Source organism: Parathielavia appendiculata (genome assembly GCF_033297405.1).
Source record: "Parathielavia appendiculata strain CBS 731.68 unplaced genomic scaffold N657scaffold_22, whole genome shotgun sequence".
Lineage (NCBI taxonomy): Eukaryota > Fungi > Ascomycota > Sordariomycetes > Sordariales > Chaetomiaceae > Parathielavia > Parathielavia appendiculata.
This window is the reverse complement of record NW_026944241.1, coordinates 1-26,469: the sequence shown is the minus strand read 5'-3', so window position 1 is coordinate 26,469 and position 26,469 is coordinate 1. Positions and strand designations below refer to the sequence as shown.

Sequence of the window (26,469 nt, the reverse complement as noted above, 5' to 3'; positions counted from 1 at the left end):
GCACTCAAGGCGTTTCTTCCGAGAGGTACATGCTTTGCCAGCTGACTATCGAAGAGAGAAAGCAGCTCCTTAATGAACGGATCTTCGAAAGATGTAAAGGGATGGTCGGAGGGACTACAGCAGTTGATGCCTCTTCAATCTGCTTGGCGACGGTCTTCAGCTTAGGTCGAAGGCGGGAAAAGGCAGAAGGAGTGGATGACTCTTTAGAGGTTGGGATAGGTGACATGATGACAGCTGCGGACTTTGGGAACAACTTAATCGAGCTGGCGGCAGCCAGGGGAGCAGCTGAAGATAACTATAGAACTTCTCAAGACCAATCCCCAGTCGGTTGCCCAGTCAGATCTCCACAGACCAAGGAAGCTTCTAGAGGGCTGTCTCAGGGGGCTGTCGCAGGGGACATTAGCAGGGGTTACGGAACGGAATAACTATTAATCCAGGCGATGAAGGGGATCTGATAATCTGCAGATCAAAGGACTTGAAATCTGATCTAGTTGGTTGAATAGCATTCGAGATTCTGATTGTTTGTCTGAATTTGACTGATATATCTGTCTGATAACTTGAACTGAATGAAGCGCTGCTTCCCCCTGGTTGGCGACGGCGGCGGGAAGGGAGAGTGGGAGGTGGAGGAGATTTGTGGCCACAGGAAGCTGCATGACGGCGGCCCGGAACTGCTCGTGAGATGGAAAGGTGGAGAGGAGACATGGGAGCCTTATGAGAACGTGACGGAGACGGTGCGTTTGACAAGTACGAGAGCCTTCGTAACCGAGTTGCTTTCGGAATGATCACATTCGGTATAAACCGGGTTTTGTGGGTCCAAGCCGCTGCCCGCTAGTTGTAGCGACCGAAGTTATGCTCCGACATGGACCTCCGCATCCGCGGCCCCCACAACACACCGGGCCGCTAAGTCCGAATTTTAAGTTGAACATCCAGATCGTCAGAAGCTTCACCTTGCTCAGCAGGCTGTGCAACAACTGAGAAAGTTTCCTGCCCTTTGACGAGCACTCGCACGGGAACGCGCAAGTTGAGGAACGCGCGTGGAGGGGGTTCTGAGGATTGCGCAGCTCGGAGCGCGCGCTGCGACCAGCCAATCAGGCACAGGAGACTTGCAAGGACATTTCTTCACAACAGCCAGAAACAATCGCTCCACTTTTAAAACCATTTTCAGATGCCATAGGGCTGAACGGGAACCTCCGTCGATCTCGTCGCTCTTTTCGGTACTGACCATGCGTGGCGTTTGACTCGCGACAAGCCTTTTGCATCGGGTTCCGGTCGGTGCATAAAGAGTGATTTCCACCAGGGGAACTTTCGTACGAGGGGTGTTATAGCACATCATTCTACATAACAGGAGCTTAGGTTGTGTAACCTCATGAAGTCGACAAAAAGGTTGGAAGCTACCCTGTCCGCATCCCGCTGTTTGGCCCCTATTACATCGTTCATGCCTCAGAAATAATGCTGGCCGCAGCGACCTCGGCAATGCCGTACGCCGCCGTCTGGATGTGGGCCGAAGGGATGACGGGGATGATGCTGTTATCGACGACGCGCAGGTTTGTCGTTCCATAGACGTGGAGGTCGGCGTCGACAACGCCGCCGTCTTTCCTGGGCAGCATGGAGCATGTCCCCACAGGGTGATAGAAGCTTGCGGCAACCTTCTTGGCGTAGGCGAGCCACTGCTTGTCGCTCTGGACGTCGGCCTCGCCGGGCTCCGTTTCGGTCTCCCAGGCTGACTTGATCGGCTCCATATTGGCGATCCGGCGCGCAAACTTGGCTGCCTCGATGAGCGCCCTCTGGTCGTACGGGTTGCTCAGGAACTTGGGGTCGATGACGGGCTTGCCGAATGGGTCCTTTGGGTCAATGTGCACGCTGCCGCGCGAGAAGGGGTGCATGACAGTCGAGATGAGGGTGATGAACTTGCCGCCCGTGTAGCCAGAGGCACCGACATAGTTGGCCTCAAAAATGTACTCGACCGACGGCACCCTGGGGTTGTCGAGGAATTGGAGCTTCTTGGCGTCGATCACGTTGGCGCTGGATCCGAATGTGTTGCGGGCGAGGCTCTTCATTTGGGCATCTACACCGAGCTGCTGCCAATTCATGAAGCCGTAGGCGGCCGTCGTGTACTCGTACAGCGACCGCTCGCCGCTCAGCCACTTCTGCATCTCGCCAGTGGCGTTGGCCCCGGCGCTGTCGAAGATGAGGTTGTCAAACGAGTCGATGCCGGGTCTGAGCTGGTAGGTGTTCGACATGCGGATGTGGTCTTGGTAGTTCTCGCCGACGCCCGCAAGGTCAATGAGTGGCGTGATACCGGCGGCCTTGAGCACCGCGGCCTGACCAATGCCCGAAACCTCGAGGAGACCGGGGCTTTGGACTGAGCCGGCCGAGAGTATGACTTCCTTCTTGGCCGTGATGATCTGGCCACCGGTAAGGGTCACGCCCGTCGCCCGGAACAATGAGCCTCCCTTGTCACGGTACTTGATGATATTGACCTTGGCGACTCGAGTGTTGGTCTTGACCACAAGGTTGCCGCCAGCCAAGGGCAGATAACTGTTGGCCGAGTAGGAGCGCGTGTGCTTTGTTGCGTCGATGTTGGTGGGCTGAAACATCACACCAATCGGGTGGCCGCCCATGCTGTTGCCGTCATTGACATTGACGCCCAGCTTGCTCACGGCAGGCTGCCAGGATTGTAGGACGGGATAGATGACCCGGTTGTAGTAGTTCCGGATCGGACCGGTGAAGCCATGCTTGTCGTTGTCGTGCCCGGTAAAGTTCTCGGACTTGGTCATCGCATCGATCATCGTCTTCCAACCCCAGCCCCGACTGCCGAGCTCGCCCCAAGACTCATACTCGGGAGCTGACGCACGGTCGTAGCAGAGGTAGTTCATAGCCGACGAACCCCCCAGCACCCTACCGCGGTTGACGTCGATAGATCGACCGCCGAGAGATGGTTGTGGCACCGTCGTGAAATTCCAGTCCAGGCTGGATCCCAGAATGGACCCGCGGAGACCAGGGACATTGATCCTCAGGTCATCCAGAGCGGCTGGGCCCGCCTCGATCAACAATATCTTAGACTTGGGAAGACCGCGACTGAGGCGGGTGGCAAGCGCGGTGCCAGCGGTGCCGCCACCAACGATAATCTACACGGCTGTCAGCAAGCTGGGGTTCTTCCTCGAAGCGCACATACCGCATGGAAGTGCTGCTTGTACGAACATAGTCATAAGATTCATCCTGTGCGGACACGCCAGCGAAGAAGACGGCAAGAGCCACAGGAACCTGCGAAAACCTCATAATGAAAGTAAGAGCTCGTATTATAATTTGAAGGTAGAGCGTATTCAAGTGTATGGGTTCTAAGAAGCGACATGACGTCTTTATCTTGAACGACTCGGGGCGGAGCTAACAGCTGGGATAAGGCCATGCATGGCAACATGGGCCGAGTACTGCATGTTGTAGCCAGGGTAGTACTTGCAGAGTAGCTCACCAATAATGGTACGTCGAACGAGCCTTCGAGCGCACGCAGCCAACATTACGCCGCTGACAAACAAGTGACACCATATATGAGTCCGCTAAGTCAGTCGGTACCACACTGTCAGAAAAGCGATACTTCCTAAGAAGACTCGAGCTGGCCTAGCCGAACCAGTGCTATGCATCAGACATACCAACATCAGGCAGGTAAACCATCTCTGTACTGGCTCTTTTATGCCGCATATGCATTCATCCCCCCATGCTGCCCTAGAGAGTTAATGAATGTGACGGGAGACCATGTGAACACAACAGCCGACAGACATAACGCTCTTGGGTGAACGACGACTTTACCTCACTACAAGCTGCAATTCAGTTCTGAACTTTAGTACCCTAACGGCAATTGTAGCAGGCTGTGTTTGTGGCGCCGTCACAGCAGGACTCGGCTCCGAAATGAGATATTTGAGCCTCCCTCTTGTCATTCGACGCGCCGAGGCCAATGAGCCTTCCTAGCCTCGCTAGCTCACCAGAGGACTGTGGAAATTGCGGTTACCCTGGAGTCTGCTCATGCAGTAGAGAGTCACAGTTTCATCGGACCACCAACCCGTTTTATCCGGATAGCGGGGACCGCACGAGGACCCAAGTTGGTTCGTTTCGTGCCGCCATGTCGCAGCATAAGCTGCATATTCACATGCAGGAAGCAACAAATTCATATACGGATGTACGGTCGAGACAGTCAAGCCCTGGTTCGTGTGGCAAGTGCTAGACGAGATTAAGAATGGAAATCTAAAATCAGGAATAGAAAAGAAGAACAAGAATAACTAACGTTAGTTAGACATAGTTCGACAAGTACAAATTACGAAAAGAAGGAACAAGGCAGGGAAGGAAGAAAAGAAGGGAAAAAGAAGAAGAATGAGGAAGGAAGAAAGGAAGAGAGGAAGAAAGGAAGAGAAGAAAGGAAGAAAGAAGCAAGATAGAAACAAAGTTAGAGGGGAAAGGAAAATAAACGACAAGGAAATAGACAAGAAGAACAAATTAAATGCTCAAGCCACGCACTAACAATAGCAAATCAGCTTTGGACTGTACGGATACTCATTGCTGCTTGGGTTAACTCTTACTTGAGGCGATATCCGCAGGCAGTAGCTAGCGTGGACAAGGGGCCACGATTCCCAGCTTCTTCTAATTAAGTATAAGAAGAGCAAGCGCTTCATCATTATATACAATAGGTAACTAACAAATTACATACGTCTAGGGGTATCAATGCAAATCGCAAAAAGATCATCGACAAACGTCGTCGCCACATCATCCCCCTCCTTCCTGACCTCGACCTTCGACACGCCCACACCAAGCACAGTCTTGACCTCCTTGAGCTCTATATCATCTCCATACCTAGGCGGGTTCTGTCCATCACCTGCACTCTGCAAGCCACGCAGGCTCCTCTGGCGCGTCAGTCCGGGTGCGCCACCGCCGCCGATGGACCCGTCGTGGTGATGGTGGTGGTGGTGAGTCGGAGGGGGCATCTCGGGCATCTCGGACGCCGGGACTGTTGTTACTTCTTCCACGTCGACGGTGACTTCCTGCGAGATCATGATGCCGCCAAACGATATTTTGGACGGCTGCTGCCTTCGTGAGGCCACTTTCGCGATGTCCGAGACAGATATGTCGCTCGGTTGCTTGCGGTCGGGCGAGAGATCTGCCTCGCCGCCGCTGACGCCATACAATGTCAGCGATGCAACGCTGCTCTCATCGCAGGGCGTCATTGTCATGTGCTCGCGGCTCGGGGACGTCAATTTGACCGCATTGGTCCGCTGTCTGCGCAGCTGGGTCTCGAGAGTACGGGATGCCCGGCCGTCGCTGGAAAAGTAGAGGAATCCAGGCGTCTTGATCCAGTCCGGCAGGCGGCTTGAGGGCAGCAGTGTGCTATCGGAGGACATTGATTCGAGTATGGGCGAGATCTTGCGGTGTACCGAGCGCGCGAAGGCTGCCTTGTGAGGTGAGTTGTTGTAGACCAACTGCTGAGTCTTGAAGAAGGGAAGGGGAATGAACTCGTAGGCGGGAGCATCGGCACGGACGTGGATGGGAATCATGATGGTGAAGGCGATGAGGGAGCATGTTGACGGTCGCGTGTCGTTGATCGGCGGCGTGCAAGGGACCTGGGTGACTTTGGATACCAGCTTGGCGGTGTCGAAAAGGGGGTCTTGCACCGAGGTCCTGAGGTTCCGTATCCCATCGAGCAGGAGCCTGGCAAAACTTGCATCTCGCGGCGGCAGTTCCGAAGTCCGCTCCAATTGCCTGTGAAGGGAGCCAAGCGACATGCCATCCAGCTTGCGAAGGAACTCAATGTGGGAGAGTTCGAGGCGATCCAGTGGAATTTCAATGGTCGGCAGCAGGTTCCGGGCCTGTTTTCTGACGAGAATATCGAACCCCATTTGTTGCAATTGGGTTCTGACGGCGAACAGGCCGAGGTGCACGCCGGGTTCCATCATGGTACCCCGGGCGTACCGTTCCATGCCCCTCAACTTTTCCTCGAGCCTGGCGCTCCTGATCTGCATCTTGGAGCGGATGATATGAGCGACATGTCGAGGCTCGGCGAAGCAGTAGCCCGAGGCTGCCATATGGTCGACGTGCCTGCTATCTACCCTGCGGACCAAGAACATGAGGTGACCTTGGCCGCCGCGCTTGGCTGGCCTCGCTCCTTTCTCGGCTAGGTCATTGAGATCTTGTTTGATATCGGGCACAGAGCCTCCGCGGGAGCGGGAGGCAGTTGCGGCTTCACCAATGGAGTCCGTAGAGGAGTGTCCACCTGTTGCGAGGATCTCGTCCCACAAAATGCCGGCATTGACGAGGTCTTCGTTCGTTTGGTGGGCTAGGGCAGACGCCGCGACGCAAAACAGCTCGCAAAATATGATGTCGTAGTTCTCGATGATGTGTCCTTCCTTGTCCACAAGCTCAATGGCCGTTCTCATGTTGCGCCCATGGTGTGGGAGGCGGGCAAGATGCTGGTACATTTTATCGAGGAGCGCCGAGATGCTATCCCAATTCCGAGATGCTTGGAAAAGCCAGTGGAACAAGGGGTGAGCTGTCGAGAATGTTTCATTTTGTGCCTAGATCCATCTTTCGTCAGTGACTGGGGCGGGTGGGCCTCGGGAGGCCATCTACTGTAGCCGGAAGCTCACTTTGTGTAGGAAGGTGCTGGTGACTACTTCACTTGGCAAGTAACCATCAGGCGTCACCAGAATCCTCCCATGCTCATCAAAGACGGCAGCTGCGAGTGTGATGGTCTGAGCCCTATTTGCGTAATTTTTGCGAACGCGAGCCGAGTAGATGGCGAGTCCGGCCATTATCAAACAAGCCGCGAATGACTTCCCGAGTCAATTTGTCAGCAGTCGAATACATTGCTAGAGGGTGGGGGCCGAGTTGGTGTGCGAGCTCACCAGACAGGCCGTTACAATAACGGTTGTATTGCGGGATCTGAGATCGCTGGTGGCATTAACGTGCAACAAGGTGAATCGTGTACCAGCCACAGCACACCAATGCATTCCCGACACGGCGCCAGCCATGACAACGGCGCATCCGACTCGTTTCCACCAAGAATTGGTCCAGGAACTCCTGAAGATGAAGAAGAGAGCGAGGGCCACGGTGCTGGCGACGGCAGCGATAATGACGGAGCCGACGACGAAGGGAACGACGTAGGTGCATCGGTAATTGCTGATGGAGGAGTTACCAAGGTAGTGCATGCCGCAGATAGCACCCCCGGAAAGCGTGCCGGCGATGCTGACACGCCACCAGCTGACCCGGTTACCGCTGGTGCTGGCGCCAGTAACGACGAAAAATGCAACCAACAGGACGATGATGGGAACGAAGAAGGAGGCGATAGTGACCCCGACCGAGTAGGCGATCTGAAGCTCAGGTTCCCCGCTATTTAGAAGCGTCGCACGGTTGCCTATATAATGCTTCAGGCGTGAGTTAGCGAGCGGTGCTCGTTCTTCGGGCGACATGCGGTGATATGCAACATACCATTGACCAAATCGCAACACCACCCATAGTCACTGCGGCGGCAAAAAGCAAGAGGCTGTTATGTTCGTCAATTACTGTCTTAAAATTGAGCGGTTGGAGCACGACTCACTTGTTGTAATAACCCTTTCTCGAAGTCCGGCGATGGATGAGTTCGAGCGTCGTTCCGGCTCCCACGAGACTGATCAGGTAGCTCAATACCAGCAACACCGGGTCGAAGCTGACGGGTAAGACCTGGCCGACATGTTCAGCCAGGTCCCTCCTATTGGCCATGTCCATGGTGTTTGGGCGTCCTCTGCAAGTTGCAGAAGTGAGCAGCGCTCGCTCCCTTAGGCTGTCATTCAGACCTGATCAGGACATGGGCAATCAGTGTTGTGGACGTTTGACTTTGCGTTGGTCTGCATCGATCTTAGGCAGCCAAGAAGCAGATGTACGAGAAGAGAGACGGGGGCTCTGATGAGCGGCCCGAGACGGCTCCGGGCATAAGAAGAAGGGAAGCAGTTGCCATGCTTAAGGACCGGGGGCCGCAATTGGTCTGCCAAGATTGGAGGGTCGGGTCAGCGACAGGACCGCGGTCTTCAGATGCTGGGCCGGAAGAGGCAGCCGTATCCCTACTGTCGCAGCAGAGAGTAGCACATGCAGTCCTGGGACGCGACGGAAGACCGGGATCGATCGGGCTGAGATGATGCTCGGCAAGGGTGGTTTTAGCGGGAAGTTCGGAAGCCCAATCCCCAATCCCGTCCTTGCCCCCCCTCCCTCGAATGCAACATTGCATCAACTGCATGCTTTCTCAGATTTGCGATGCTGTACGGTAGGATGGCACTCCATACAGGGGCACTGCCAACAACCAACCAGGCAGGCGCACTGATGCCCAAGGATTGTTCCAGGTTGCCTTCACCGGCCGTGCCTGCCCCTTGCAGTGTCGGATTCATCCAGAATATCCACAGAAGCGACTGCAACTGCGGGTCTGACAGCCAAGAAGGGTGCTCGGTTGTATTTGTTCGGACCAACAGCCTGCAAATCAGCATCTTGTGCTCGTGGGGGGTTGTCAATCTGCTGCGGTTGGCTTGAGAGCGATTCGTGCTTACAGCCCGATTGGCCCAATCCTCCCTGCATTGACAAACCTGACCGTGTGAAAAAAAGATTTTGACACAAGTGCGAAACTCCCTGCTGCTGCTGTTCGGTCCATCTTGCAGAGGGAGTGGATGCACTAAGATGGATTGTTCTGCCGGTCCAAAAGATGCTGGAATTCGAAGGCGGAATCCACATCTAACTAAATCCTTCGATCGGAAAATCGAAACAAGATCATGCAACCAGCCAAGGTCGCTACCATCACCCGACACGGTTAGCTCAACTTTTCAATAAGGGATTGGCTGCCCTCGTCCTATCTCTTCCTCGATTCCACCACGACAAGCAATGACAAGCTCAGCCTTGTGTTCTGAGATTGGAAGTTCCTCTTCCCACGTGAAGGGCGGGGGTGAAGCTTTAGCTAAGGTCAAGATGAACAAAAAACCGGTCCTGAGTTGTGGAACTTAACCTCTGCCGAATCCAAGCCTGCGTCCAGAAGACAGATCGTGGTTCCTTGCTTCCATACCCTGGTGCGTGTGTTTTTTCGGCCTGCCGCCGTGCCTTGGTGAGATTCATCACGTTGCATTCTGCTTCGAGGTTCAGCTGTCAACGATCGGGTGCGCTAGCTCGATTGCGATCCAGATCCGATCCCAGCAAAGACCAACCCCTGCGTGCCTCAGAGTCTCGCGAAGAGAGCCCACCAGCACATCGGGCAACCCGACAACGCTCAAAAAACAACCCTTAAAAGACGGTTGCTGCCCTGGCGTGATGGTCCCTAGCCTCTAGCTGGACTGACTGGCTTTGGAGGGTCATTCACACTGTCCCCCCTACCGGAGACGGCTCCGTGACTCGATACAGCGGGCTGCACTCAGCGCGACCCCTGCGGCCTGAGCCGGAAAGGTCTTAGAGCATTGCACCATACTCTATCTGGTCAGGTTCGATCCTGGAGCATGAAGCTCTCCATCTAGGTACGTCATCATGAGAATCCTCACCTCAAGCCAATCAAAACTTTGACATTGTCTTCAAGCTCCGTTGTCACACCCATTGAAACCTGGAAGAATTCGGCGTTTCGGACAGAGGGGTGTATGCATTAGTGAGCACATGCACATGTTTGACTTTGATCCAATGCGCGCTGCGAAATTGAGCGCTGCCACCACAAGAAATGGCCAGGATTAGGGCTATGTATGAGGGTGGGGTGTGATTACCGATTCCCCACACGTCCAAGTCCAAACACCACTGCCCGAACCTCCCACCTTCATTTCAAAACCTGCCTCCGAGAGGTCCACAAACCAAGCCCAGCGTTCTGAGCCTGATAATAACACTTACTCGCACGCTCTCACCACGCCAGCTCTCGACACATAGATGCTTCTATCGATCTTACAAAACTCCTTCGGGTCGTCTTTCGAGTAGCGGCAGTTACCCGACGCTCGATGGAGGCAAACGGAACAAGGGCGTCAGGCCAGGTTGGTTGGGGAAGGCCACAAGACAAAGAAAAAGCAGCCATACCCATCACACTTCCTTGTTTAACGTCGTCCTGCCACAGCCTGTCATGGAAAAGCTTTGAAAGCATAAACCAGACTCAAAACAGCGTTTCTGGTGCAACCTTGATTGCGTGCAGTGCGAGCGCGATACCAGGCAACCAGGCCGGGGACTGCCTTTATGTAGTGATGAGAGTCTCCTATCCGCCCCGATACCTCGCTTGAGACAGCCCAGGATCTAATCACGGTAGTGTCCGCCCCACTGAAAAGGGTGATTATCCGCAGCCAGAAGTGAACAGCGTGTTATGATCCGTGCGGAAAATCGTTACTGAAAAGAGGCGGACAGTTTTCGCAATATAGCTTCGGGTGTTGACGCGGACGAGGTAGTATTGCCTTGAACAAATAGCCAGAGGTTCATGTGGACCTGTTACCCCGTGCCTGTAGGAGTGCCCTCTAGCTAGTTGAATGGAGACGGAAGCTAATGTGCTGTTGGTTGATGGCAGACAGGCAGAGAAGGTTGCCGTGCACCGCGTGCAGCTGGGATCGTACACAAAATTAAGGACCGTCCAGGGACAGGCCCATGGAGCACTTACTTCATGAAACAAGGCTGATGAGATAATGAACACAATACTAAGAAGCATCCTTCGCACTAATTAGTTGAGTCAGAATCGGTGGGATTCATGCGGACTCTGAGTTGGAGAGGGGAAGGGGTTACTGTGTATGTGGCCGGGGGTCAATAGCTAGGAAAAGCTGCGGAAGGTCGTCTCAAAGCTGTCCGCCACAACTGATTTACATTCATTAAGGGTACATCATACTGCTCCCACTCCTCATGCGCAAACCCTCATACGCAATGCGGAATACCAACGTGACAGGAACCAGACACTAGACGGTTGTGAAACATGACCACTGCAGTCTTGCCCCAGCAAAATTCCTTGAGTGAAGAAGACAACTATCCATAGTAAGGCGAACGGTATTTACCACTTATTCCCAGCCCATGACTCGTTACTGGTCAGCTTCGCAGGCGTCGGACTGGAGCTTGTCCATATCCTGTCTCCTCGAAGCCGCCAGGCCGGACTCGGAAACATCCCGATGGTTTGCGGGCACAGCTTCCAGAATCAGCTTCCCGCCAGTATGCCCACCGGTTGGAGAGTGGGCCACCAGGCGGTCTTCACATGCAGTCGCTATTACTCATGAATGGTAAATTTTGCTGTGTCCAAGATGAGAACCCCTAAGTCGAGTTTTGAGGCCCGGAGTTTCGGAATTGTCGTGCTCTCCACAGATCTGTAGGTTTATACAGGGACCAGTAGGAGCGACGGAGTATGAGAGTTGAAGAAGAAATTCGGATCGGTCTTGCCCAATCTGCGGTGTGTTGAGGGAACGTCGTTCCAATCTCCAGGATTACTGCCGAGTAACTAAGGACAAATGTAGCCGGTTTGTGGAACATGACGGGAACTTGTCTCTGTTCACGCACTACGTTGACTTTGGTTACCTTGTTTTTCTTTATTTTCTCGACAGTATGCACCGTGGGCAGCCGCGAGCACAAGGCGTATATGTGGCAAAGACGTTCTTGGGCTCTCTGTCGAGCACTCAGGCATGGCCTAGAAGCCCTCGCAGGATCTGACTTTCGCTGTTCAAGGTCTGATTATGGGGAGAAACTTCTATCCTATAGCTTGGACACCGTCGTAGCTATCGAGCTGCGAATTGATTTGCAAAGAAACTTTTGGCGGAACTTACCTATTTCGGAGTTTCCTACCAGCATAACCGTAGACGACCTCGCAGAATCATTTTTCAGAAGACAAAGACAGTCTTGGAATGTAAGTGAAATGATTCGTGGCCCTGTTAGACAGTTTTTCGACCAGTAATCGAGACTGCTTTGACTCCAGTGATGCTTTTTCTAATAGATCTGATTTTTATTCTGCACTGTTGGACCGTCTCTTGAAAGATTGCGAAACCTGGCTTCCAGCTGGAAAATGGATCATGGGCGGGTGACATACGTGGAGGGGGCCTCACTAATGTTTTCTTTACAAGATAGTGTCGGAACGAAGCCGCCTTGATGGCTGCATTCAACGGACCTCGGTGGTTGATTGGTGCCAGCACCGCAACCCCTCTTCCTTACATACTTAGTCCTCTCCCATGCCCATCAACAGCATGGTCAATCAATCACTTTTTACCACCTTAAAAATTCAATCCACTGCTTTGACTGGGAATAGCTTCTTCCAGCGCATATCTCAGCGGTCGTCGCCCTGCAGGTTCCAACAGATAGTACAGAGGGCATGTCAGGGACTGGAACCAGCTGAAGTCCGTGACGAGATCTGAAGATCAAATGAACGTTACCCTGATGTGTAATGTTGAGGAGTGACCGACATGAGACGAGTATAGGAGCCCCTTTATATTACCACTTACGGATTTCTTGCTTCATGGACTCGGAAATGGGGTTGAGTCATTGAACAGTGGGTTCAGCCGCCATTGGACGTGAGGCTAGGAGCGGGCGTGCCTCCTTGCGGTTCAACAGATCAGTGGCCTCATTTGCTAGGTACAGGGCGTTACAGGACCATCGTGTAAAGAGGCCATCCGCAAACGAGGACGGTTTCAGATGATGATCTTGGGGGTAGCTGATGATAGAACAGACACATCTGGAATTCTGCTTCTTGGCACCACATATCGGGATGGGAGCTGGGAGACTCCACTTTCAGCTCAGGCAGCAACCGAGGCCCCGCCAAGCAACGTGTGCTGTGGAGTTTGTTTGTCCATGAACAATTCTCGATGTTTTCCGCCACTTGTCAGGACGAAGATAAGCCGTGAGCCAGTGTTTCTATTTAGAACTGTCCGCTGAATTATATCTAAGCAAATTTTTGTCTATAAAGGTCAACTGACCATCCACACAGCCACCGCCGGCTGACGACTGCTGTGGTGAGCACCGCCCCGGGGTTTGGGGCGACGTCACTGGATTGACCGGACTGCCTACCGCTCATTGGATGAATTGGGCCAGAAACCGATGGACACCTGTTCAGCGAAAACGCATCGTACTGGGGACTTAATAGTCGATGTTTGAAGTTGCCGACGCGACGCAGAAGCATTTCGCTTCCTCCGCCCTACCCCTTCTGGCTTTGTTTGTTTGCTTTCCGGTTCCTGCGTTGCCAGGTTACACCCAAGAAGCCTGACCTGTGAGTATACTACCTTACTATGACTCCACCACAGCTCGAAGAGTTCCTCATTCAGTTTCACTGTACCAGCTACAGCTTTGAGAAACAAGAATGGCAACGAGGCCGCAGCCCGAAGCAAGGTCCCTCTCAGCCATCAACTATCTCGCCGCCAACCCGCCCCAATACCCCTACCACCCAGACCTGCGCGAATCGCTAACTCTGTATATCTCGCGAGTTCCTGGGACGCAAGGTGCGTCGTGCCCCCGGCGGCGGACGTTGCAACGGGTGCTTACCTTACTTTCTCCGCAGACGTCATCCTTTCTACCTTTCGGCCACTGAAGAATAATGTGACTGCTGAGGACGTCGCAAGTTCCCTCTATTATTTCCACCTTGACTCACCTCAAGATGGGCTGCTGGCCGTCCCGACACAGTCCGAGAGCGGTGTCTCACCTCGGTCTAGCAGCGAGAGTGCAAGAAGTGCGATTCCGCGGAAGCCGTTGCCTGCATCGGCCAAGGTCCTAAGACCGGAAAGTGGTGTCATCACCAGCAGCGAGCCACATCATGCGTTGGCAGCAACATCTACTCTTGTCAATCCTGAGTTATCACATCATCCATCCCGCCAAAGCCAAGGAGAGTCACGAGACGACGTTGTTGAGGGATACCGAGAAAACCCCATGTTCCGCACGCGGCGATCTGGAGGCCCACATGAACATGACGCACCGGACCTCCCTCCTCGCCCAACCCCGCCAGCTGCGATGATACAGCGCAGCAGAACACCACCAGGGTCGTGGGGTACTGCTGTCCACGGCGATAACCATCGTCCAACATCCGGCACCACGCCCCATCGCCGTCCGGTGACTCCGACTCAACCAACAATACTGACTGCGAACCTGAATCCCGACGCTCAAACTGTGCGGATCACCTCACCCGCATCCTCGTTGTACGCAGAAAGAACACCATCGCCTGGGAAAACTGGACGCTCCCCGTCATCCCTGTCGTTCTCGCTCACGATGATCCGGAGGGACCCTGCCTCAGGAGCGCAGTGGAACGTCGGCAAGGTCACATCGTTCCAGACGAACGTGCCCACGCCCGAAGCCGCCAACCCGAACCTTGACTCGGAGAACATGGGCGAATTACTCTCGTATACCCACAAGATCGACATCCGCCTCGAGACGGCGGGCTACGCCAAGTACCGCGATATGCCCAGCCGAGCAGATGTGAACGCCTACCGGCCAACCTCTGCGCATTCTTTTGCGCAACAGCTGACGCAGGGACCAGTGTCAGGACCAGGGGGAGACCAGGCTCCCATGTTGAAGCCTGCCGCATGGAAGCCGGCCGAGGAGGGGTTTTCGCGCCAGGTTGTCATGGCGTACGGCGCGAGCTGGACGTCAAACTTCAAGAAGGCCTTCCAGCGCAGGGAGCGTTCAGGGAGCCAGGCCATAGCCGGGGGAGCATCGCCAGAGGACTCGGCGTCAAAACCCTTCCACTCCAGACATGGCAGTACTTCGACCATCGGCTCGGTCGACTCGACCGACGGGAGACACTCGCCGACGATCATTACGTACCCAGGCCCAGGTCTGAAACCCAAAGGCTACGTCTTCCTGAGCCCCTGGAACGGCAGGTGTGAGTTTCGAACCAGCACCAACGGACGCAGTCTCAAGTGCCGCCATGTACTCGATCCGGCGGACGCAAAACTCGATCCCCGCGAGGTGGCGCAGAGCATTCGCGATGCGCAAGCGATGGGCCGGTCCCGCGGCGACGAGCTATCCTCGGCTTTGGTGGGCGCGAAGCCGGTCAGCGAGCTGAGGTTCAACCTGCCGCGCCGACCCGCTCACAACACTGTCAGTCGAGACGGCGGAACCAAGAATACAAATCATGTCTCGGGACGCCTGAGCAAGCTGTTCCATCACAGGTCGCGGAGCAGCGAGGAGGAGTCCGACGATGGTGGTGACGACGACGGGTACGGCAATAGCAACACGCCCATGGATTTGAGCTTAGGAAAGGAGAATGCTGGCGGCGGAAACGGAGGAAAGAGAGCCAAGCTGGGAAAGCTCATCATCCACGATGAAGGGCTGAAAATGCTGGATTTGGTCGTGGCAGCGAATATCGGGGTCTGGTGGACCACATGGGGGAGGAATTCCTGATGTACCTATGGCCCACTCGAACTGTGTAAAATACCATCCGATGGTGCCAAATGAAAGTTTTCTGTGAAGTAACATGCAACTGATGCGATATTTCCATTTATTCCAAACTTTCCCTCGGCAATCGTTCGCTGGCAGACGCAGATGAGGCAAGCTTCGGAGGATGCGGATGGATGGATGGATATTTATTCCGCCCGGAGGCGCTAAGCCTAAAGGGCCATGATGCTAGTTACATAATCCCTCCCTGTGATTCTGCCTTGATCTCGTACAAGCCCTTAAAGTTGTCATTCCTGAAGCAATAATCCTCAAACCAAATGTGACTTCATCGTCGAGAGCTCGTGGTTAGTTGACAAATTGCAGGCGCGCTCGGAGGATGCGGTGCGACGAATTGAGGTCAGGGTTTGGGCGGCTCACGTGACAGATTAAGCGGGTCCAGAAATCTGATCAATTGACCCAATCAAGCCCCATGAATTGTCATCGCGCCCCAGATGCCGACTTGTTCGTCGCAGTCTGAGCTTACGGTGCTCGAAGCCGTCAACCTCCATCGGGAGAACTCGAGAAAGTCGCCCCTCACATCTCCAACCTTTCCCCGCCACCGACTCGGTCTTCCACGCCAACGAAGTCCATCACCATTGTATCCTTCGGCACACCGCCAACATCATCCAATCTGCGACCGAGCCTGCGCGAAAAAGTGCGAAGCGAGCCGTGCCGACCATAGCGACCAGCTCTTGCTGCGATTTCTATTCGATCCACAACCCGCGTGTCAGCTAGTCGCACGTCACCCTATCACCATGATCGCGACCTCGACCGTGTCGAAGGCCGCCCGCCAGCTGCCTCTCGTCCGGGCGCCTTCGACCCTCGTCCGCACGATCCCGTCCCAGATGCTGGTCGCGAGGAGAGGCTACGCCACGCCGGCCGGCCCGCCGCCCAAGAACTTCCGTCTCAGGCCGCCTACCGAATGGGATCAGGAGAAGGAGAGCACGGTGGACAAGGTTGGGAAGTACTTCCTCATGACCGAGATGCTGCGGGGCATGTACGTGCTTCTAGAGCAGTTTTTCCGACCACCGTGAGTACTTGCCCGATGTCCTTGGTTTTCCATCTGCGAAGCAATAGGCTGATATGTTGGGCGCGCAGATACACGATCTATTATCCCTTTGAGAAGGTGCGTTGAGATTTTGATGGGATGCTTGGCTGGGAAGCTCCGTGGATGCCTCCATGCTTCATCACACTGGAAAATTGGGCTTCTTTGCTAGCACAAGGTTGACGATTGCTCAGGGCCCCATCTCTCCCCGGTTCCGCGGAGAGCACGCTCTGCGCCGGTACCCGTCAGGTGAGGAGAGGTGCATTGCCTGCAAGCTGTGCGAGGCCGTCTGCCCCGCGCAGGCCATCACGATCGAGGCGGAGGAGCGTGCCGACGGCTCAAGGAGGACGACTCGCTACGACATTGACATGACCAAGTGCATTTACTGCGGCTTCTGCCAGGAGTCATGTCCTGTTGATGCCATCGTCGAGTCGCCCAACGCCGAGTATGCCACCGAGACGCGCGAGGAGCTTCTCTACAACAAGGGTGTGTCTTGAAATTCATCTAGATCTAAAGTCTGGCCTCGATGCTAATTCGTTGACAGAAAAATTGTTGGCCAACGGAGACAAGTGGGAGCCGGAGCTTGCTGCTGTCATCAGGGCGGATGCTCCGTACAGATAAGACCCGCGGAGGATTGGGTGGTTGATGAAAGTGGAGGTCACAAAATTTGTAGACAAGCTGTACATACTGTTCCGCGTGCCAGACCGAGAACGTATTTTGTTTCGTTTGTCGGCAACCCACCTGGTGTTCTTGACGTACTGGCCAATTCGCCGACCAGCGAGATGGTCACGTGATTGCGCACGACCCATGAGCCTTTTGGGCTTGGCGCATGCGATCCGAGCTTTCCAGCGAGCATCCTGACGGCGAGAAATTTACCGTGATACTGCTTGCTTCCAGTCAACTCCCATCATCAACACTCCTCCCCATTGCACCCGCGATACAACGCCGAGTCAACCCCAATCGCGAACCCTTCGACGGCACATCGTTAGATTATCCCGCCAAAGCCGCCACAATGTTCCGCACAGCCATTCTCCGATCCGCCGCTGCCGCGACGCGGACAGCCATGCGCCGCCCCATGTCGTCGGCGGCTGCGAGGAGATTCGCTGTCGCCCCTGCGCCGAGAGTCGCTTCGTTCGTGCCAAAGACGCTCAGTTGGCAAGCGGTTCGGTGCTACGCCTCGGGCAGCTCGCTCGACAAGACCGAGGTCTACGAGCGGATCAAGCAGCTGCTGTCTGGTTTCGACAAGGTTGGTTTGCGGCAGCTTGTCTTGTCTTTCCGTCTGCTCTTTGCGGCAACTCTGTGATGCAGCCGGGCAGTTCCTTGCTTTCTCGCTTCAGTTTTCAGTCCTGATTCCCCCGTAACATGGAGACTCGCTAACGTGGCTTTCTGCAGGTCAACGACCCCAGCAACGTGAGTATGCACATTTGGCATCTGCCGCCAGTCAACCGACTGTTTCGAGTCGAACCCTAACACGTCCTGTTCCCGGATACGACAGATCACAGAGACGGCGCACTTTGCGAACGACCTGGGCCTGGACAGCTTGGACACGGTGGAAGTTGTGATGGCCATCGAGGAGGTACGATGATTCCCATCCGAGGGCAAGGGGATGTGGTGTGGGCTGCGATCCGCCCCTCTCGACTTCGCAACCCCGTCTGGAGCTCAGTCAATAATGTGGCGCTGACGGAGGCTTGGTGTACAGGAGTTTAGCATTGAGATCCCCGACAAGGATGCCGACGCCATCCACAGCGGTACGTCGTTTTGCTTGCCCCCCGGCCCCATGTCTTTGCTTAAGTGTACTGACACCGCTGCCGCCATTTTAGTTGATAAGGCTGTCGAGTACATCCTCAGCCAGCCTGACGCGAACTAAGAGATCGTGCTTCACCGTTTGCCTGTACCATATCATGACAATTGCAACACGGGGCATACCCTCGCCGCTGCCTGGACGATAGACGGGTCTTTTGGTTGGGGATGTGGTTGTAATACGGACATTTTGGGGCTGGCCTGCATGGAGGAAGAGATGTCCTGCGTCAAATTATTCCAGCATATCAATGCCAGGGCCGGCGAGCGCGTTGTCCTGCCATCAGAGTTTCTCCTCCGGCCCATCCTTGCGTAAAACCCAGGCTGAGCTCACTCCAAGTGTTATACGTCGGTACTCCACAGATGTTGGGTATTCTGTATATGAATGCGAGACAAATATTGCTATATTACACCTTCGTCTTCGCCCTGCTCTTGAGGTGATACGGTGTCTTGCACTAGGGGCGGCATCCGGAAGGTGGGTGTAATCTGTGTGGATGACTGATTTTCCAGTGGGCATTAAACCTGCTCACAGATCAGTTACGGCATGTGCTGAGAGTGATTCTGGATCCAAGCCATCTGATACCTCTTTGAGCGTCTTGCAGCCACAACTCTCGAGTTCAGGCATACGGATAGTGCACGCACGAATACGCATCTTTGAAACCTGCAAATTCAGGGGCCGATGAGCCCATGTTGCATATATGTACGTGGTGGAGATAGATGTAGATGCCCCGTACGCTCGCCATGAAACGCCTTCCCAAGCCGTCTATACAAGATTATCCACAGACGCCTGCCGCAGAAAATGGAAATGTGAAGCTGTCAGTCAACCTGGGGTCAACGCCCTTTTCGGTATCAACGCCGAGCAGTGTCTTCTGCGGGAGGCCTTCCGCCACATTATCCCCCAACGCTGAAACACGCCGATGTGCTCCGTTGCCATGGCACCAATGCAGTCGTTATTGTGTACGTTCTTCACCAATGCACCCACATTCGGTTGAGTATCCCCCGCTCATGCATCTTGAGCACACCGTCCAGTATACCTACTCCCGGCCTGCTCGGCCCGTCACGCAGCCTTGCTCCCATTGGCCGCGGTCGTGGAGTTCCTGTTGCTGGCAACGACGTTGGCGTAGCTCCAAGCGGAGCTAAGCGGGCTGCTGACGCCGGTATTTCCTCCCGACGCACGTTTCCTTGCCCGTGTCTGCGAATCGTCTTCCTCTTCCATCCTGAAGACAAACGAGGACTCCTCCTCGTCAATCGGCGTGGTAAATCTCCCCGTTACGCTCGAGCTGATGGAGCCGCTGCTGGCGTGCCGCTCAGCCACTCGATCCTTCTCCCGCTCCCTTCCGATTATCCCGGCGCTTGCGACGCTCTGGCCGCTCGTCTTGTGGTTCCGCATTGCGGTAGGGTAGATATGGGGGCTGGAGCTTCCCGGGCCGCCCTCGGATAAACGTGTCTCTCGAAGCTGCCGCGTCAGCGCCGAGACCGACTCATTCCCGCTCTCCGCATTCGCTGCCGGGCCGCTAGCTGACTCCCCATTAACCTCAGCCATGATGGCCGATGCCAGGCTTGAGTTCCTCAGCGGACTCCCCACGTGCCCAAACTGCGAGACATGCTTCATCGGGCGAGCAGATCCGCCGGCGTCAAACTCGTCGTCTTTCTGGCGCTGAAAGAGGGGCCCCCATCGACTCGGGCTCGCCGACATGGTTGGGCTGCCGAATTTTGTCTGGCTAACAGGCACAGACTCCACGGTCGGCTCTATGGGCTCCGTCATGCGCACCGTGTTAGTATTGGACCCCCTTCTGGCCTTCTCCGCCGGCGTCAGGACCTCGTTTGCCAGAGCGCCCGGGACATAGTCCTCCTCAAACATAAACTCGGCCTCCCAATCCCGATCAATCTTTGGCACGCTGCTGCTGATCAGCCGCGGTTTGGCGTAGCGCAACGAGCTGCTGTGCATGAAGCGCTTCCCAAAGTACTCCTCGCTCCACAGCACCGAAGCCATGGTGGCGGAGCCGACGGGTGGACTGCTGCCGAAGCCGTTGGTATCGCTTGCGGCAATGGCCGAGGGCGAGAGGTGCTCGCTGCTGCCGAACGCCGACGTGTGCAGGAGCTTGAGCGTTTCGGACGTGCGGGCGTCTCGAGCGGAGTGGAGGGACGGTGAGGGGGACTCGAGGCCGAATTTCGACGGCACCGAGGCTGGCCATGGACCGTACCGCGCGGCGAGTGATATGCCGTTGCTGTCGAAGGAAGCAGGAAGCGGGGCGTCGAGGACCGAGAGACCCTTCGTGTTCACGGGCGACAGGCCGAGGCCGAGGCGACTTGCGTCCTCGTCGCGTGGGGAACCGTAGACAGAGGCCGGGTTGGAGCTGTACGTGGTGTCGATTACGGGAAGGACTTGCTCCACGCCCTGCTGGGGCGCCAACTGGTGGCTGTAGAGGTCATCTTGTGCACCATATGGAGCCGGGTTGGCGTATCCGGGCACCTGGTCGGCGCGCATAAAAGAGTTGGTCAGCGCGCTGTTGGACGGTTGATGGTAGGTCGCCGGATTCACGCGAACCCCGAGGGCGACTCCTGGAGGCGCTCCGATCGTGACACCGTTCTTGCCGTAGTTGATTCGACGCCCGTCAGGCAGCACGTGGATGTTTGCGCATTTCGGGCCAAACTTGCAATTGCCCTGTACTCAGTATGACACCATGAGTTAGTACGACTGGTTCCTGAAAACTGCGAGGCCATCAGGGGCAGGAGGAAGCGGGCGGACTCGGGCACGACGCACCTTGGCGAAATACTTGCACACCGTCTCGGAGGCGGCGCTGAGGTCATGGCTGAAGGGACACGCATTGCCTGCCTGGCAGGCGCCTTGTCGGAAGAATTTGCATGGCACATGCGACGTGTCTGGCCAAACAGCAGGAACTCGGGTTAGCACAGGAGCTAAGGGCAGACATGGTACCACGGCACGGCGGCATGTTGGGTATTGCTATGGGTTTGCGATGGTACGTTGATGTCGTGTGTCGTGTGCTTGAGGACCAAAGAGGGAAACGAGAATGGGCGCAACTTACTTGGCGGACTTCGGGGCCCGTCAAAGCGAGCGCCTGGCACAACACCCATCATCCCACCAAGGCGACCACCTTGAGGCGGAATGTTGAGGCTTCCGCTGCGCATATGCCGATGGTCGCTCGGATGGGAAGTGGCCATCGTGGTGGTTCGGGGGAAGAGTTGGTTAGGTTGTGCGTGTTTGATCGGTTCCGCGCGGATGGAAGGGTTCGGCCAGCGCCAGAGGAGGGGCGGCCCGATTTGCGTGAGGCAAGTGATGACTGGTGAGGGGCAGAAGGCGCCCGGGCCACCTTGGTACCAGAGCTCACGTCGGCTAAGAGCAGTTCCACAAGCCTTCCAACCACCGGCAAACCAGAGTTCGGAGCAGGATGAGAGAATGGAAAGGAAGTTACACTTTAGAACCAATAACGGTGAATGCAGATGCTAATGTCAGCCAATAAGAAGGGAACGAGCAGACGGGAGCGGCGGCAGCACATCAAGATCAATTAATTGCTTGAAGACCGCTGTGGATGGTGTGGGCAGGGTGGGAGTCGGGTTCCTCGAGCCGGTGAATCCGCCTTGGGTTTGCGATCCAACATTCGCACCATCAGACGAGACTTGACCATCACAGGGTGCCGCGGCAAAATATCTGACTTGAGCCAGCTGCGGATACTTGCAGTGAAGTGGCCAATCTGGTATGTACATGTTACAATTCAACCCTGGTTTGTTTGTAGCGTGGAATATTAGCATTACACCGCGGTTTCTTTCACTTTACTGTGGATAACCTTTTTCACTTTTTTCTTCCCCTCTTTCCTCTTCTCCTTGCTCATTAGTTATGTTCTTCTATTTCCTCTTCTTTTTCTTTTCGTCTTTATATTCCATAATTTTATCTTTTCCCCGTTTTCCTCTGTTCCTTGGTTTCTTTATCTCATGCATCTCAACTGCCCTGCCATGTGCCACGCTAACGAACGCCATAGCCATGCATAGTTGCATAACAATACTGGCATCCACCTACCCTGAACTCGACCTTTTCTGTCATTCGGGACACTCCATGGTCTGCAACTACCGAATTAGGTCCCTCACCGCAACCTACCAATTTCTAAACAAGGCTCAGCAGCACCTTTCCATCACGAGGACAATGGCCGATGCCTTGAATCTAGGTTTGTGTCTTTAGCCTGTGGATACTAGGCCAGATCGAACCATCCCATGCAAGGCCTTGCCCACCATTACCGTCCCCACCTGTCCCAGCGATGGAGGGTGGGAGTCTGCAAGGTTTGTTCGCGTGATACGCCATCAACGAAGGCGAGCGGACCGGGCTCGTGTTAAAAGGTCACGCATGAAATGCCTTATCACCGGACGCCTCTTATTATCTATTTTGCCGTTTTGTTTGTTACCTATGTACGTACCTTAGCCATGGCTCCGGCCCTTCCGCTACGCCCACTCCATCGGTACCTGCGAACTCTGTCTCTGCACGTTTACGTTGTCCTCCCGAGATCAACAGCAACGGCAAAGTCTAGTCCTTGTGGACAACTACCTGTAATTGGGTGGTACTGTAAAATACAATAAGGTGCAATCTCGGGCTCCATCACCACCCCGTCTTTCACAGTATGGCCTGTCATCTGGCCAGTACCACCATTGGTACGACCGTTTAGGGGCGCTACTCCTGTCTTGGGCATCACGTTGGAGATCAGGCATAGTAACTGCAATTACTCACAAAGAAATGGCCGAACAATCCTCAGCAGCTCGCAGGCCGTACGTCAATGAGGATCTGAGGACCGAGTGGCCGAGTTGGTACTGCGGAAAACAGCAGCGTGGCCAGGTTCCTGTTCGAGTTGCACGCCCAACATAAGCAGCTTATCCGTCTCCGAGCTCAACGTTCGAAAACATCTCGGATAAACAAGACCGGAATCCTCACTTCCCTTCTGCCTGACGAGCTTTCGTCCGCGGCAATGTTCGCTTGGTTGCACTTGCCCGCGCTCCTCGCCGTGCTCTACGCCTTTTTCTGGAAAATTGTCGACAACAAAGCAAAGCGCATCAAGCTTTTTTTCTAAGCATCCAGACGAACGGGTGCCCGCGGTGATCGCACCATCCTTGCCGACTACAATAGCATCCCGCCCATCCCAGCACCAGTACAGGCGCTCCAATGGCTGAGCTAGTTGATTTCCTCTCTTCCATCACCCACGCCCTCCTGTGGGCTTCGTCACGCCCATCCTGCAGTCGCAGATCTTCCAGCTTCAGTCACAGATGATAGGGGTCGGATACGTTCCCTGGCACGGCGCTTCGTTTGAGCCCCTTACCCGGCAGGGCTTCTATTTCAACAACGAGCCCCAAGACGGTGACTGCCCTATCACGAAATTGTTCACCAAGAGAAGATGGCGTGTCTTGGGACAATTTGGCAGAGCTGCAGAACGAGGGGTTCCCATCGCATTGTAGTGTACATTGATCCAACACTTGCTCGGGCACAGGAGGCCATCCTGTGTGCGGTGAGCGGCAACGCTCTCAAGATCCCTCCTCTTCTGAGTGACGATTCGGCGTCGGTCAGGCCTCCGTCATGATATGAAGGTTCCTTGCTGCTCTCGCCGGCGTGACCAGTATCCATCCGGCCCTTCTTGACAAGATTTCCGTCATGATGGCTGCTGGAGGTGGTTCTGATGACGAGCATGCCAAGTACATCCTGGAGCAAACTGTTGTCGACCTGAAAGCCGGCCAAGACAATCCAAGTGTATGTACTTTCTACGGCTTCAGGTTTCGGCCTTTGCCAACCGAGCATACAGGTAGCCAGTTCATGTCCACGCGGACCGCCAGGAGGCTCGAGGCTCCCAAGAATATCGGCGTCAAACTCCGGAAATGGACAATAGGCAATCGGACCGGGATGCACCACTAGATCATGCGTTACTCGATTTGGCCTGAGCCAGATCGGAAATTCGTTCTCATCGACGTCACCCTAGTAGTAGGCGGTACCGAGAAGCCCCTGACGAGCACCCCGAGTGGGTTCCGGGAGACAGTTTGTGGTGCGAAGGCGGATAACGGTATCCTGGAGCTCACGGTCGTGGCCACGATCAAGACACTCTGGGCAGTCGTCGAGGAACAAACGAAAGCGTTGGCGCCATGCCGGCCGCTCCAGACTCCAGACACACAAGCCGCAGAAGCGTGGGCTCTGCTGGAACGGGACTACGCCACCAGAGTGCCGGGACGATCCAGTAGACAATCCCAAATAGCGTTGGCGTTATACGCCGTCCCCTGGCTCATTGAGGCTGTGAGACCAAAGCAGAAGAGGTCGGTTTCGAGAAAGAGCGAGATGGAGATCACTCACCCCAGGAGAACTTCAGTTGGCTATCCTAAAAGGCGCGAAAGGTCCGAAGCTTTGACTGTTTGTTTTATTAAACTTGTCTTCATTGCTGCCACACACCGGAATTGGCTATCGGGTTATCCATACCTGGCGAGGAACCCAGACACAACAGCGGCGAGGCTCACTTATGTTTGCAGGAGTCGGCGCTTGCTGGAAAACCTGAGTCCAGTGGCTGTCATGCCCAAAGAGGAGAGGAAGTCGCACCTGAGAGGATTCGAAGCACGATACGCTCTGCGCCAGGTGCAGGAAGGGCTATTGAGTGTAGAGAGAGAGTAGTGGAATAGCCAAAGAAAGGTAGTCTACTGACAAAGGTTTTGAGAGTCTCTTCTATTGCCCAACGCGCAGACCGAACGGTTGTTTCACGGGAAACCTGCACTAGTCTTTCCATTACTAACAGTCCTTCTATATGTATCTCTCAAAACAGGACTTAAGCAAAGTGAGGCGTATTGAGCGACATGGCCATGAGCAAACCTGCAATCCGACCGGCCGTGGGGAGGGTCAGGACCCAGCCGATGTAGATGAAGCCCAGCTGGCGCCAATTGACGGAGCCAAAGTCGAGGTTTATGAGCGCGACATCAAACAAAGCACCTGTCAGACACAGCGTCGTACTGACAGGGAGGCCCAGGCGGCTCGCAAGCAGCACTGTGATGGCGGCGTCCAATTCCATGGCGTAGCCGCGCGTGGGACTGAGCTGCGTGATTTTATTGCCCAGCGAGCGGATGATGTGGTAGCCAAAGAACCAGACGCCGGCACCGAGCAGAAAACCGGCGATACTCAGGATCCAGACGGTCGTGCTGACGTCCTCCTCGACAATACCGCGCCGCCAGACGTCGTACGCGGCCACCCACGGACCGACGGCGTTGGCGACGTCGTTGGAGCCGTGGGCGATGGACATCATCATGGCGCTGGCGACCTGGGCGTAGGTCCACAGGTGCTCGACCCGGTTGTCGTAGCGCTTGGCGCGCGCGTGCACCTTGGCCAGCTCGAGCGAAGATTACGTCAACCCAGTCGCGCTTCACGCCCTGCAGGAAGAAGTACTTGACAAAACCCCAGAGCCGACGCGGGTGGTAGATGGGCAGGTGCCACACCCGGAGCCGCGCGTCCTGCTTGACCAGACGACGGTGGAAGTAGGGCATGAAGAAATACATAGCCAACCAGGAGGCAGCCGCCAAAGGTGCCCAGCACAATGCCAACGGCTCTGCCGGGCCCAAGCTCGTCGAGGCCGATCCCGGACGCCTCGATGGTGATGAACAGCGCCAGGACGCCGCCTGTAAAGGCCAGTTAGAAGGGGATAGCGCGGAGGGCCTCGGTGAGAGGATCCTCGCGTTCAAGAATACAGAATTTGAGCGTCGTAAAAAGAATGGCCGAGAAGGCGGCGGCGAGAAGGGGTGCGATACCCCATGAGGCGGCAATCTGCGAGACGCTGCCGTCCTCCCACGCCCACTGAACCTGGGCCTGAGCGGCGATGCCGACGCCCACGAGAGCGCCAACGACGGTCTGGGTGGTCGACACGGGGAAGCCCATGCGGGTGGCCAAGATGAACCAGAAGGCACTACCAAACTCGGCGCAGGCCATGGCCAGCAGGAGCACCTCGGGCGTTGTCTCGAAGCGTGTTGTGTCAATGATGTCGTCCTTGATGGTGCCCGTCACGTGCGATCCCAACCCCACGGCGCCGACGAACTCGGTTATCATTGAGAGGAAGCCGACTTGGGGCATAGTCAAGGCCCGCGCGGCCACGGACGTGGCGTATGAGTTGGCCACATCATTGGCGCCGTTACCGAAACTGCTCGTGTAGAAGGTGATGGAGATCCAGAGACAACAGAAGATGGTGATCACCAATGGTGGTGGTTCATCCAGTGGATGGATGGATGGATGGATGGAATTTATTTCGCCCGGAGGCACGAAGCCTAAAGGGCCTTGGCACGCT

The 26,469-nt window shown here is 55.3% G+C and overlaps 10 protein-coding genes across 10 annotated transcripts; 6 read left to right on the top strand and 4 right to left on the bottom strand.

The window, feature by feature from the left end:
- Positions 1-1,067: 1,067 nt before the first annotated feature.
- N657DRAFT_245637 (GMC oxidoreductase) lies at positions 1,068-3,569 on the bottom strand. Its single transcript, XM_062786403.1, has 2 exons — positions 3,202-3,569; positions 1,068-3,128 (listed from the first exon to the last, which is right to left on the bottom strand). The coding sequence occupies exons 1-2, from the start codon at positions 3,277-3,279 to the stop codon at positions 1,434-1,436; spliced, it is 1,773 nt and encodes a 590-aa protein (XP_062643555.1). The 5' UTR covers positions 3,280-3,569; the 3' UTR covers positions 1,068-1,433.
- A 1,119-nt stretch (positions 3,570-4,688) lies between these two features.
- N657DRAFT_626081 (uncharacterized protein) lies at positions 4,689-8,174 on the bottom strand (the record flags this gene model as incomplete). Its single annotated transcript, XM_062790774.1, has 5 exons — positions 7,577-8,174; positions 7,468-7,522; positions 6,885-7,403; positions 6,627-6,812; positions 4,689-6,554 (listed from the first exon to the last, which is right to left on the bottom strand). Exons 1-5 carry the CDS (start codon positions 7,741-7,743, stop codon positions 4,689-4,691), a joined length of 2,793 nt encoding a protein of 930 aa, XP_062643554.1. The 5' UTR covers positions 7,744-8,174.
- Positions 8,175-11,265: 3,091 nt separating this feature from the next.
- N657DRAFT_245404 (uncharacterized protein) lies at positions 11,266-12,017 on the top strand. Its single transcript, XM_062786402.1, has one exon. The coding sequence runs from the start codon at positions 11,453-11,455 to the stop codon at positions 11,870-11,872; it is 420 nt and encodes a 139-aa protein (XP_062643553.1). The 5' UTR covers positions 11,266-11,452; the 3' UTR covers positions 11,873-12,017.
- Positions 12,018-12,131: 114 nt separating this feature from the next.
- N657DRAFT_649750 (uncharacterized protein) lies at positions 12,132-12,806 on the top strand. Its single transcript, XM_062793793.1, has one exon. It carries the CDS (start codon positions 12,144-12,146, stop codon positions 12,324-12,326), a length of 183 nt encoding a protein of 60 aa, XP_062643552.1. The 5' UTR covers positions 12,132-12,143; the 3' UTR covers positions 12,327-12,806.
- Positions 12,790-15,380, top strand: N657DRAFT_649748 (uncharacterized protein). The gene is made up of 3 exons (XM_062793792.1): positions 12,790-13,174; positions 13,244-13,403; positions 13,463-15,380. Exons 2-3 carry the CDS (start codon positions 13,265-13,267, stop codon positions 15,295-15,297), a joined length of 1,974 nt encoding a protein of 657 aa, XP_062643551.1. The 5' UTR covers positions 12,790-13,174; positions 13,244-13,264; the 3' UTR covers positions 15,298-15,380.
- Positions 15,381-16,085: 705 nt separating this feature from the next.
- N657DRAFT_580959 (NADH-quinone oxidoreductase) lies at positions 16,086-16,996 on the top strand (the record flags this gene model as incomplete). The annotated part of the gene is made up of 4 exons (XM_062789493.1): positions 16,086-16,360; positions 16,429-16,456; positions 16,570-16,861; positions 16,920-16,996. 4 exons carry the CDS (start codon positions 16,086-16,088, stop codon positions 16,994-16,996), a joined length of 672 nt encoding a protein of 223 aa, XP_062643550.1.
- A 373-nt stretch (positions 16,997-17,369) lies between these two features.
- On the top strand, positions 17,370-18,592 carry N657DRAFT_649743 (acyl carrier protein). The gene is made up of 5 exons (XM_062793791.1): positions 17,370-17,621; positions 17,768-17,785; positions 17,871-17,951; positions 18,075-18,123; positions 18,196-18,592. The coding sequence occupies exons 1-5, from the start codon at positions 17,388-17,390 to the stop codon at positions 18,240-18,242; spliced, it is 429 nt and encodes a 142-aa protein (XP_062643549.1). The 5' UTR covers positions 17,370-17,387; the 3' UTR covers positions 18,243-18,592.
- Positions 18,593-19,229: 637 nt separating this feature from the next.
- On the bottom strand, positions 19,230-21,355 carry N657DRAFT_580886 (uncharacterized protein; the record flags this gene model as incomplete). Its single annotated transcript, XM_062789488.1, has 3 exons — positions 19,230-20,837; positions 20,937-21,055; positions 21,220-21,355. The coding sequence occupies 3 exons, from the start codon at positions 21,353-21,355 to the stop codon at positions 19,230-19,232; spliced, it is 1,863 nt and encodes a 620-aa protein (XP_062643548.1).
- A 2,467-nt stretch (positions 21,356-23,822) lies between these two features.
- Positions 23,823-24,818, top strand: N657DRAFT_636982 (uncharacterized protein; the record flags this gene model as incomplete). The annotated part of the gene is made up of 3 exons (XM_062791476.1): positions 23,823-23,915; positions 24,078-24,469; positions 24,680-24,818. The coding sequence occupies 3 exons, from the start codon at positions 23,823-23,825 to the stop codon at positions 24,816-24,818; spliced, it is 624 nt and encodes a 207-aa protein (XP_062643547.1).
- A 151-nt stretch (positions 24,819-24,969) lies between these two features.
- On the bottom strand, positions 24,970-26,325 carry N657DRAFT_636981 (phosphate transporter; the record flags this gene model as incomplete). Its single annotated transcript, XM_062791475.1, has 4 exons — positions 24,970-25,497; positions 25,541-25,645; positions 25,689-25,810; positions 25,880-26,325. Coding segments are annotated over 4 exons (1,201 nt in total), but the record flags the coding sequence as incomplete, so codon positions are not given.
- Positions 26,326-26,469: the final 144 nt, after the last annotated feature.